General features: G+C 39.3%; 1 protein-coding gene across 1 annotated transcript in view; it reads left to right on the top strand.

Annotated features, from left to right (window-relative positions):
• Window positions 1-12,241, top strand: part of LOC116712013 (cadherin-18) — a 122,836-nt gene that overhangs the window by 104,389 nt on the left and 6,206 nt on the right. The window contains exon 11 of the mRNA XM_032551675.1: window positions 4,068-4,319. Within this exon, the coding sequence (XP_032407566.1) occupies window positions 4,068-4,319 (252 nt within the window). The remainder of the gene's footprint in view (window positions 1-4,067; window positions 4,320-12,241) is intronic.

Genomic DNA, 12,241 nt, shown 5'->3' with positions numbered 1-12,241 from the left:
TGAATTAAAGTGTCCTTAAGGGAACCAAGTGCAAACATCAAAGTTAATATGAAATAAATGTAAAAATAGTTGAATTAAAGTATCAGAGAAAACTGGACTTTATTACTGGCAACAAAAAAGACAAAAACAGACAGTTATGGGTTATGGTGAAGTTTTCTGACTTTTCTCATTAGGGTGTTTGAAACTTGTGTTGGCTCACAGTTGTAGTTCAAGAAACACAAGTAATTGTTTTACTCCAAAGAAAAAATACTGCAGATATCCATCTGTAGAAAACAAAGGAAGTTTCTGTTCTTAGATTTGTTTTAGCCTCTGAAGGTATCCAGATAATTGATCCTCTCTGGGATAAAGCCTGTTAGGATGTTCAGGCTGGAAACAGCTGGAGTTATACCAGGTTGGAAGCATTTCATCAGTTATTTCCATTTCCATAATGAGTATCAGTGCTTTTTAAGAAAAGACAGTAATGACTTCAAGCCAATGTGTGAACTTGTTTCCTGATTTTATATATTTTAAGTGCTACCTCCTAATTGTGAATCTAATTCAAATAGATATTTTGTGGGGTGGTTGATAGAAGTATTATTTAATTAAGCAGAGCTAATTTACAAAGTCTATTTGCCTGAGAAGATGAAGTGTTACTGCAAATGTGAAGAATATTTGTAAAAGTGAAGACTAAAAATGTTACAGGGTTTTTTTCTTGATGGTTAAACTTTAACTTAGAGAAGAAACAGCCAAAGTTTAACTTATAAACTAGGACACAACATAGACATTTCTTCCAGAAAAGGATTTCCACAGCTCCTTATATCAAGTGCAAACTGGAGTGCTGCAGATTCCAGTCATTGGCACCTACTCACTCCCACCAACGTTTGCACGAAATGCAACCAAGTGCATGTGTAGGCAACTCTGAATTCTGTAGAGATGTGGTTGTGTCGTGTCTGTGTGCTATTGATTTACTTATTTTACTATTTTTGTTACTTATGGTCTGAAAGTTAACTTTGCAGAAAACAGTTTCAACATTATAGTAAAGTAATTATTTTTATTAAAAATTTAATCTCAAACCTTGAACCCTAAGGGGGTACTTAAGATGCATTCCTTGCAGCGTTATTGGTCCTTTTTATAAACAAAAACGTTAAAGATCTGTTGAGGTTTGTCTACAAGTTTCATCCACTTGTCATGATTTTTTCTGCTCTGCCCCTCCTGTCCTGTTGCCTCAATCCTTACCACACCTTTATTCTATCTGCAGTTCCTGATCCTGAACATCACCTTTACCTGCTCCCTGATTGCTCTTATTGTATGTCTGATGTTGCCTTCAACCTCTGCTTCATATCTCTGGATTACGTTCAAAGGCTGACGGATACAGCCTTTGATGGGTGACGAGGTCTACCGCGTCACCCATCTGTGTTGCCGACTTGGAGAGTTTCTGTCTAAGGAAATGCAGCAAGAAGAAACCTCCAGCAGAACCAGAACCTGGATTAGTACAAGACTCCATCTGACAAGATCAACTGGGAGTTTGAGCCCAATTTACAACAAGATGAGCTGACGTAGGATTATTTTTTATGTTCACGAATATTTTAAGACTAATCTGACTGGAGCAACTTCTTCTACATATCCTGTCTCATCTGAATGACCTTTGGCAAACTGCAAGTGGCATTTCTTGTCTTCTTCCAACAATTGTCTTGTTTTCTCTCAGTGCTTTCATTAAGACCAAATTAATTCATTCTCCTACGAATGTCAACAGATTCTCTCACCTGAGCTCTGAATCTGTGCATCTTCTCCAGAGAGGCACTGGGCTTGTTTTTCTGGTCAGTCTCACAGTTTAGGTGGAAAACTATATTTAGATTAATCATTTTGGATTCTGGGATGTTTAAAGTTTGGGTTATTGTTTTCAAATTTTCTACGTTCTCCTTAACCTGTCTGATGGGTTCCATAGTCTTAAGCTTATTCATGTTGTGAGTTATTTATTTATTTTTTTAGCTTATTTCTCAGATCTCCACACAAGATGCATTTATACTGAAAAAAGCACTTGGTTGTACTAAATTTTTTTAAGGTTATCAATGCGTCTGAATACGAACACACACCACACTTTTCAAAGGTTTATTTGCAAAATATCTTGGAAGCCATCTTTCATCTATCTCAGAATAACCTCATAAAAACTAAACTTAGTTGTTGTAAGAAGACAAAACTGGGAAAAGTTTTGAAACATTTTGCAATGCACCGTGGGAATATGAAATCTCTCCAAGTGACTCTTGCATTGCATTGTGTTGATGGTTTTGGGAAAAAGAATCTGTTTGCCAGCGCTTGCTCAGTGAAGAACGGAACCCAGAGCGTGAGGAGAGCCTCACATGCAGTGCATACTAATTACCGTGTTTGTGTCGTGTGGAGGGGAAACTGCTGGGCAGTTTACTAAGCTGGACCATTGTACTACCTGGTTAATGCAAAATACATAAATCTAATGATTCCAAATTATTGAGTGCTGGTAATTTTTTGTGGTTGCTACAGCCAAACTTTTGTATTCAGCATGGTGTCTCGTGTGTGTGGGGGGGGTGGGAGGGGGGGGTGTGGATGCAGTTTGGCTGCAGATGGTCTGTCTCGCTGAGGCATTAATCACACTCACTCTGCAATCACACCGCTCTCCTCCTCTCACCTGTGACGAGACATGGGTTCATGTGAATTACCATAGCATAATGGATCTGAACTTCCTCCCTGTGGTTAGTACAAGGACCTGCGCGTACACACCAAACAGATTATTTATTTTTGTTGTTGAGCCTCCTCTGGTTGAGCCTTGGTGTCACCCAGCCTGCTCTCTGCTTACTGCTCAGACATCCAGGCTCTGAATCCTCGTCTCTCCTCTGTGCCGTTTGCGTCTTCTGAAGCCTCCGTCCATCTGCGTGCTGATGCGGCGGTACACGAGTCCTGGCTTAATAAAGCTTGAAGTACGTGATGTCTTTCCAACTGTCGATCATAATAATTATTCATAGATGGAGTCGAGATTGGAGTGGGAGGCGAGGTCTCAGAGCGGCAGCAGCTCACGGCGGAGGTGTTTTCACCGGGCGGAGGGAAAACGGCCGCCCTGCTACACGATTCAGCATTTTCAGAACTTAAATAGCGTGAACATCGAGATCAGCGTGCAGCGTGTCACCAGTATGCAAACTCAAAGTTATTCATCCATAAATGATATCTTAAGTTTTCACCCACAGTATCTTTTAGGACTCTTGATGTCATACACCTAGAATGTTTATTTTATTTCCACTGATATGAAGAAAAGATGTGGCATGTGACCTTATTGATGTTTAATTAACATCTATAAATGACCTTTTTAATGTGCCGATCAAACCTTCTTTTGACAGAGTGCTGTGTCAAGCTTTGTCATTGCATTTGTAACAATACAACTTGGGTGCAATTTTCCTGATAAAAACAATGTCTCATTTGGAAAAAGGACAATAAAAATTATATCTTATCCACCTTATGAAACTCCTAAATATTATTTAGTTTATTTCTGATCAAATTGAGATTATCATATATGGCCAGGGTTCATTCAGTTTGAAATTTGTCAACTTTGTCACTACTGACGTTTTACAGAGTAATAAATGCTGGTCATTCAGGTTCAAGTGTGAAATAATTCCCTGCTACAGTCACCAAAACAAACCTTTCGCATTAATTTCAGCTCTCATACATTTGCTTGTCTGGGACAAATAGTCGATCTTGTCAGAAAATCTCCCGCGGCTGTTTTGCTCTTTTTTCGCTCCCTATTATTTCTGCTTATTCATGTGGCGATAACAGATGTGTTTCTGCAGAGATCAAGGTAAACTGCTCTTTGGTTGCACATTGGACGACTTAAACAAACACCTTTAAAATTAATTAGCCTTGGCAAGCCGAGGAGCTGCAGACACAGTAAATAATTCTACAGTATATTTGGATACTTTCAGAAGGAAAGCAACAGTGCCGAGACTAAGTTTAGCATAGTATTGTCACCAATATAGAAGTAATTGCATATTTCTCTGAAAGAGGTGTACAATTAGTCTTTCAGCCCAAGGGTATGACCGTTTTTTTGTTTTATCATTTTGTCTTTGCAGACAGCACAGCTAACATCATTGCCAGGCGGCGCCGGTTTAACCATCTGACCCAGGAGCTCTATGAGCTTCCCATCGTGGTGTGGGATGGCGGGGAGCCATCGCTCAGTGGCACCAGCACCTTGACCCTGCGGGTGTGCCCATGCCAGCGCCACGGCAAGATCCGGATCTGCCAGGGGGAAGCGTTTCTCTCCTCTGCGGGCCTCAGCACGGGGGCTCTGATCGCCATCCTGCTGTGCATCGTCATCCTGCTGGGTGAGTTGGTGGGCAGACGCTCTGGGGAGCCGCGGAAGGCTGGGACTTCTGGGGGGAAATATTCCGGGGCGATGGATGGAGGAGATGGACCGTGGAGGAGTTAAGAGAGTGGGAGGTTGAAGGAGTATGACAAGGGCAGAGATGGGGTGGGGGCTGAATAGATATGGAGAGATATTGGTGGAATTTGAAATGAGTAAGTACAACTCAGGGAGGGTCAAACAGAAAGTTTGTGGAGGACTTAAGAAAGTCCAGAGGGAGGAGGCTGGTGGAGAGAGAAGGTTCAGCTACAGAGTTGGTGCAATCAGGAGGGAAATATATGCAGCTGAAACAGGAGGTGTCCAGTGTTGGTCCTCAGCAACAGTGTCCTGCATGCTTTGAACGAGTCCTTCCAAAACATTCTCTGAAGTTTCACCCACGAAAACGGCTAAAACATGCAGGACAATGGCTATCAAAAACCAGAACTGGTCAGCACCGGCTGAATGGATCCTAGGAACAACCCTACAGCAATGGGACACTATTTTCTATTCTGTGCACCTGAAACATAAAAAATAGGGTGGAAAATGTATTCATTTGGTTGCCTGCCTGTTCTGGGTAAAACTAGAGGTGAAGATTTTTATCTTCTTTTTTCTTTTATGCCTATTTCAACCATCTCATCTTTAGTCTTCTTTGGTTTGAATCATTTTCAGATCAATAAACACAATAATGAGTAAATCCTACTGATTTCTGTCTCGCATGAACAACATGGTGACAATGACGCCATTACCAGACTTAAATGGGAAACATTATTACAAAGGAAGAGCTAAAACTATATCTCTACCAGAGCTTTTTGAATTTATTCAGAAGTACGTAAAACATAAATTACATTGCACCCCCGACTAGATGCGTATTCACATATTTTCTGTAGAACGTGACTCCAAATTGTTTGCAGAAAATTCAAATATTCACAGTTTTCCATAGACAACATTTAAAACATTTTCAATAAATGCAGTTTGGGAGATTGAAATGTCTGAACACAATGTTACTTGGATCACTATTGGCTGAGCAGCCAACCCTTGTCATCGATTAACTCTTCCCCCTAAGATCAGAGATGAGGAAGACTGTTGATATTACCTTCTACAGTAATGCCAAGATAGTTTTCACTGTATGTATTATTGCATATCAGGGTATATTTTGCATTTGAACTACTAACATGTGCAGTTAAAAGCTATTTATCGGCAGCTATCCCCTGTAAATACCAAAGGTCCACAGTAATTGGTGGTTTTGCTGTCAAGCAGATGCTAAATTTGGAAGAGATCAGTGTTAACCTGGCTTAGATACACAGGTTCATAAACTTAAATTAGACATAAATTAGACAACTAACTGGTGAGAAAGTTTCTAATTCTAATATTTTTAGTATGTGTCAAATCTGCATCAACAGCCTTTAGTGGGATGCAAACTATCAGCAATAGTCTATAAGAGTGTAAAGGGATAGTTTGGATTATTTTAAGTGAGGTTCTATAGAGTTTATATATACACCAAATGCGTATGTGTGTATTATTTAAAAGCCTCTCCCTATGTTTGCCTCTTATAACAATGAGAGTTACCAAACAGAATTTCATTATATGTGATCACATAAATACAATAAACGATTCTTGATTCATGAAATCCTCAGAGAAAACGGCGACATAATAGGGGCAAGTTTTTGATATAAGCCAAAGAAATAAATGAAAACTTTCGTGAACTAAAAATGACAGTCTTAGGGGGTACATCTCTAATCACACATGAATCCCCACAAAAAAGTATAATATTAAATTATCCCCAACTCACTGAACACATTAAACATTAGGAGTGTGAATTTGATATAAAATCTTTACAATCCACTTTAAAGATTTCACAGAATGCACAGAGGATTGTCTTATTTATCTAATATGTGCTTTGTCATTTCATCCCCCATACTTCTAGTATCCACAATCTCTACTCAGCAGAACCTTTTGAAGGCTGGTTCTGTTCCTAAATGGTGTCCAAAACTAGACACAGCTGTCAAAGTGAGATATCTTAAAAGTGGAAGACAAACAGCCCAGTTGTTCTGCTCTCTATTGGGTCCTTTTCTAAGTTTGAGGTCTATTTAAATAAACTGGGATGAAATTGAGATGCAAAATAAATACATGTTTTTCAAACTGCTTCACAAATACAAATCTGAGATGTTTTGCTTGCATCACCCCAAGCATTGTATAAGTATAATCCATAAGTGTTACAGGGTGACGAGGTCTTTAATTATAACAATCCATTCAAACCCCTTCAGATGAAACTCCTTACTTACTCTGAACAATTTAATACCTAATTTAATAACTTAAGCTCTTTCTCAAATGAATCAACATTTTTTTGTACAAATTGTTGTTTCTGTTTGAACAAACTAAATCCCAGGAGAGACACTGGGGCTCATTTTGCCTCTTTAACAGTACAATTACTTTATAATATCACCAAGAAAATTTCCTAAACTGAATTTCCTAACAATGGACAAACGAAAACAATAGTCATTGAATTTAACTACTTATCTGGACTTAAACTAACCCAATCAAGAAGAAAGTATTTTGCCCAGAGCTGAGTGAAGAACCAAGACTCTAATACAAAAAGCACTTGGTATTTAATATATTTTTTTGTATTTTGAGGCCAGCCAAATTGCTTGTCAATTGTATTGATCTCCAAGGCAATATGTCAGCAAGAAAAAAACTAAACAAACATGCTGAAAGGGGGCTTATTGACAACTATTGTAGCAGAGGTCGACACACTTTGATCAATAAATCAATTCTGCTCTCTTAAGAGTAGTCCCATTAACTCTCAGCCCAGTAGTCCCATTAAACAGCCTAACCCCTAACCACTATAACACATCCCACTTTTTACAAGCATGTCTGAAGGTAAACTAACTCAAAAGTGATTTAAAGAAAATTTGAAAAAAGAACCAAGTTAGTGGTGACTTTTTTCATGTTGGGGAAGGGTTTCACGTGTGAATGAAGATTCAGGTTTATGTTTTTGTATTTTATAAATATATTCTTCAGCATTAACTGATTATTAATGGCTTCATTCGCTCCACATCTACTCAGAAATTAGACCGTCCCACTGTCAGTTAGAGCTCTATGAAAGTCCAAAGTCTTTTGCTGGATTGCAGCAGAAATGAAATAAACTGTTTGGTGAGTTTCCTTTGGCAAAAGCCAACACAACAGCAGGACAAGTTCTCCACAGGCAGAAATGTTCAAACTCAGTTGAATATTATTTTATTGAAGTCAAAGCAGTTTTTATCTTTTACATCAATGTGAAAAGATGTACCTGTCCAATGCAAAGACAACTATTTACTAATGTTTTATCAGTTTGTTTTGTAGTTTCATAAACACATTTTTTTAGGATCATGTCTTTCACAGAAAGAAGTTAAACTGAAGTCCAAACTTTCCTCAGTTTTTGTGTCTTGTGTTTTACAGAAATCGCTTGAAAATATACTTTTTGCATTTGGCTGCATTATCTTCAGTCAAAGATGGTAGATGCAGTTTTGTAAACTAATTTAAAATTCAAAAGGACTTATAGAAAAAAGCATTATTTTTACTATGACTAATATTGTTAAGCTAAAAATGTATAACAGCTGATTGTGTATGCAGTAAAAACCTCAGTTTTACTCTCTTGTGAGCGTGTGAGACACTGCATCCAGTCACTCGCGCAGCACATGTTGATAATTGATCACCAAACGATGTGAGGAGCAACACGTCCTCCACTCCTGCTGATTCTGTTTCACATTCCACCACGAATACAAAAGACTGTCAGGAATCCTGCGAAATCAGAAAACTGTCATGGTGCGATCAATTCTCTGAACCCACATGTGCAGAACACACTCCGGAGGCAGATCAGGTAGGGAAATTTATTAGAAAAACAACGTGCAGATATGTACAGGTGAAGGTGAGGTGTCTCTCTCTTATTCTCTCTGGCAAGGGCTGGATCTCTGGGATTTGAGGATTTACAGGGGAAAGCTCGGCTGGAGCTCTGGGACTAGTGGGTCCGCGAGGCCGGGGCTCAGGGAAGGGAGGTGGGCTGGTAGCGGAAGAACAGGAATCCAGGGTGGAAGAACCCTCCAGCCAGTAACTCGGGTCAGGCGGCCAAGGCGTCACGGAGGGGCAACCATAACTGGCTAACACTCTGGCACTGGAGTGTCGGCAGCTCCATCCAGATATACTCCTCCAAATGAGTCAGATATGAGTCAGGTGTGCAGCCGCGAAACCACGCCCCTCCAGGAACCTCCAGGAAGCCCCCTGGTGGAAAAAGTGGGAAAGAACCCCAGCCAGCCCTCCCCAGATCCCAACAAAAACACTTTTTCAATATTGCTTGTATTAGCAGCCACACAGCTTTTTCTTTAGTGGGCATTTGTACTGTGTTCCTATGGCAACCCGGATTTCCAGTGACAGCAAATGGTTTTTACTTGAACTTGCAAACACGATCGTGTCTGACGGGTGGACAGTCGGTGTAACAGGTTAGATTAGAAAAAGCCATGAAAGCGCCATGAAATGTCTACAGAAAGACTAAAATAAAAGTAAAAAGATCAAAGGCAGCTCATTAAATTTCCACAAGTAAACAATCAGCCATCAGCTCTGTTAGGTGTTACAGCGTCTCCGCATTTGGACATGATTAGATAAAACTGTCTAATAACTGAGTCTCTCCTCTTCCCTCCTCTCATTACTGATTGTCTGTGGACATTAGCGCGTGAAGGTTATGCGTAATCATACTGACGGTCTTCCTCCTCCAACCCGAAGCTTCTGTCTGAGGAGAACAAAAGGCCATCGCCGCTGTTTGGAGGAAACGGTTGTGGTCACGGATGCTTGCTGAATACCTAAACATCAGCACAATGCAGATATGAGGAAGGCAAACAGACATGTTGAGCCCGAGGAAGTGATAATATTGGCTTCCTATTTATTTTTTGTAGAGGAAGATTGAATTGTGTTGCAGTTTGCATTCACTGTGTCCTCAGCCATTAAGCATACCGTAACCCCAGAGACCTGAGGCTGACTGTAAGTGTCAGCCAAATAAATGTCCTTCCATATTAGGTAACTGTCAGTAGGGTTGCTGTTATTTCCCATCTTTAAGGCATTTGCAAGAAAAATATTTTCTTGGGTTAGAAAAAAAAAACTGTCTTAAGATGCAAAAAAATAAGGTTCATTTTTCTTCATGCACAGCCATTGTTTATTTTTAATGATTCTTTGCAGAGAAAGACTTGGCAGCTTGACTTACAAAGTGGAGCTTTTTCAGGGTTTGCTTATGCTTATTGGTGGGCATTTGGCGTGTGTGTGCGTGTGTGTGTGTGTTTGTTTGTGTGTCTCCTTTTAAGAATGTGAACACAGTGTTCCAGCTGCATTCTTCCCAGACTCAGATTAAACACACTGATTACTCTGAATGCAGAGCTTAATAACATTTGAGAACACACATTTAGAGGAAAATCAAATGCATTGACAAGATTCTTGCTGCCCTGGACTAGTAATCTGCAGCATAGCTCAGTGATCAAAATCCAAATAAGTGAAACTTTGTAAAAAGACAATAAAGTTCATCAATTTGTACATTAAATATCTAATATGTGGGTTGTAAAGGAATTCCAAATCATCATATTCTGTTTTTATTCATGCACAGGGTCATTATGGTTTAGTAAAGACCAATTTGTCCAGAAGGTTTTATTTTCTGCCCAATGTCTTAAAATGTTGCTTCAATATTTGCACATAAAGTTCTGTCCTTGTGATGCCATGTATTTTGAGAGCCTTTCCTGCCGCAGAATACCAACGCCATGATACTACCACCTCCTTACTTCACAGTTGGATGGTTCTCCTGTGGGTAATTGTGGCTGCCTCGTTCAGTTTTGATTTCATCAGATCTCAGGTTCCTGAAGAAGGAAGTATTTGTCCATGAGTGAATTTGTAAACTGTAGTCTAACTGACCTAAAACAGGAAAAGTTTTCCCTCATTTAATGTGGAACCGTAAAAAAAAAAAAAAAAACAGTTATGCATATTTTTTATGCAGTGTCAACATCTGTTTCTCTGTGCGCTAGAGGGGATTTGGATGCAGGTGGGTTAACTGGTGAACACTGGGAAGCTTGAATCCTAACTGGGGACATAAGGTGAACTAAAGTAACAGTGAATAGAACCATTTGGTTAACAAATTTACCTAACAAAGGAAAAACTGTTTGGTAAGGACCACTAGTCATGAAAATCACCTTTAAAAAATTTTTCTGATTCTTTTTGAATATCTCACCTTGTTTTCCCACCAGATTAAATCACACAACAATTTTAATGAACTAAAACAGCAAATAAACCCACCTAAATACCGCATGGCCGTTCAATGACAGAAAACGTCGATATTTTTTTATCATATTGAGAACAAAAGTGTCACAGCATGAGCATAACATTTCCATAGCTCATACATTCAATTCCTGCTCATGTCTGAGTGTCTCTGTTATTTGTTTATGCCTGATTGTTTTCCATTTGTCTGATTAATGTCCGTGCTTTACCTATGCGCTCACTAATAAGCCGCCTTAATTAAGTCTGCGGCGGACCAGAGAGGAATACTCACTCTGAATGGCTGCGACTCGCCGGATAATGCTTTTATTTCCACGCAACTTAGATAATTTTAATAAGCAGATTCAATTACAAATACTAATTTTGTCTCAGAGAAAATTGTACAGCATCCCAGTGCTAATTGGTTTCAGCTGGAAAATATATTAAACATTTAACCATAATAAAAACTTTTTTTTTTCAATTCCAACAATTTATTACAGAATGAGTAGTTATGACAACTGCAACAACATTCCTTCATTTCTTTACATTTGTGTGTATATTCATTTGTCAGTTTAGTGTAATTACATTAAAGAGGGTTTAAAGTGTTTCTGTAAATTTCTTTACGTTTTTTATGACTTTATAACAGTTGTTCCGATCTTTTCAGCGTACCATGTTTACTGCCTTGACCAAAGTGTTGCACAGATACAACACAAGGCAGAAAAACAATCATTTAAAACCTTAATAAGCAAAATCTGCTATTTTCACACTGAGTTAAAAGCAATGGAGTAAATGTTTGTTTTCAAGTGAGACATAAACACATGATCTAAAAGAACTTGTCTTTGTGCAGAGGCATTTTTATGCCTTCAAAATGGAGCAAAAGGTCGGACCTATATACTAATGCAAGTCCATTAAAGGACTGGAAAACAAATAAAAAGAACTTCATCAACCCCAAGAAAAGCTAAAAACGTACCCTGCCTCCTGACCAATGACCGCTGGAGACGGGAACCAACACCTTTTGCGACCCCATAAGAATAAACGGATATAGGAAATGAATGGAAGGCTAAGATTATTACGTCCGAGTTAACTTTGGCCGTCAAGGTTAGGTACAGAATGAAACCTACAAAACCCAAATCTTTCATGGACGCTGCTGTTTGATAAATTCCGGTATTTGAGGACTCTGTCGATCGCCCTTTTTTGTGCTGACAGTTTGAGGTTGTATGTCTTTTGTGTGTGTACCTGCTCACTGCAACACATTCCCCTTTAGGGACAATAAATTTTAACTGAACTGAACTGAAATAAGTAGGAAGCCAATACAATGAGGCACAGTGATGTGCTTTTGTTCTTTGTACTGGTTAAAAAACTTTGGGGTTTTTTGGGCGTGCCGTGGTGGCGTAGCGGTTAGCGCGACCCGTATTTGGAGGCCTTCGACTCCTGGACCCGACGACATTTGCCGCATGTCTTCCCCGTTTCCTGTCAGCCCACTATCATATAAGGGACACTAGAGCCCACAAAAAGACCCCTTGGAGGGGTAAAAAAAACTTTGGGGTTTTTTGTGCATTTTTTATTTTTGACCAATTGAAAGCCTGACAGGGTGACCTAATTGTTAAAGGGAGGTTATCAAAGTATGGATTACTGATTCAAAGTTGG

Source organism: Xiphophorus hellerii, chromosome 21 (assembly GCF_003331165.1).
Source record: "Xiphophorus hellerii strain 12219 chromosome 21, Xiphophorus_hellerii-4.1, whole genome shotgun sequence".
Classification (NCBI taxonomy): Eukaryota; Metazoa; Chordata; class Actinopteri; order Cyprinodontiformes; family Poeciliidae; genus Xiphophorus; species Xiphophorus hellerii.
This window is presented reverse-complemented; position numbering and strand designations above follow the sequence as displayed.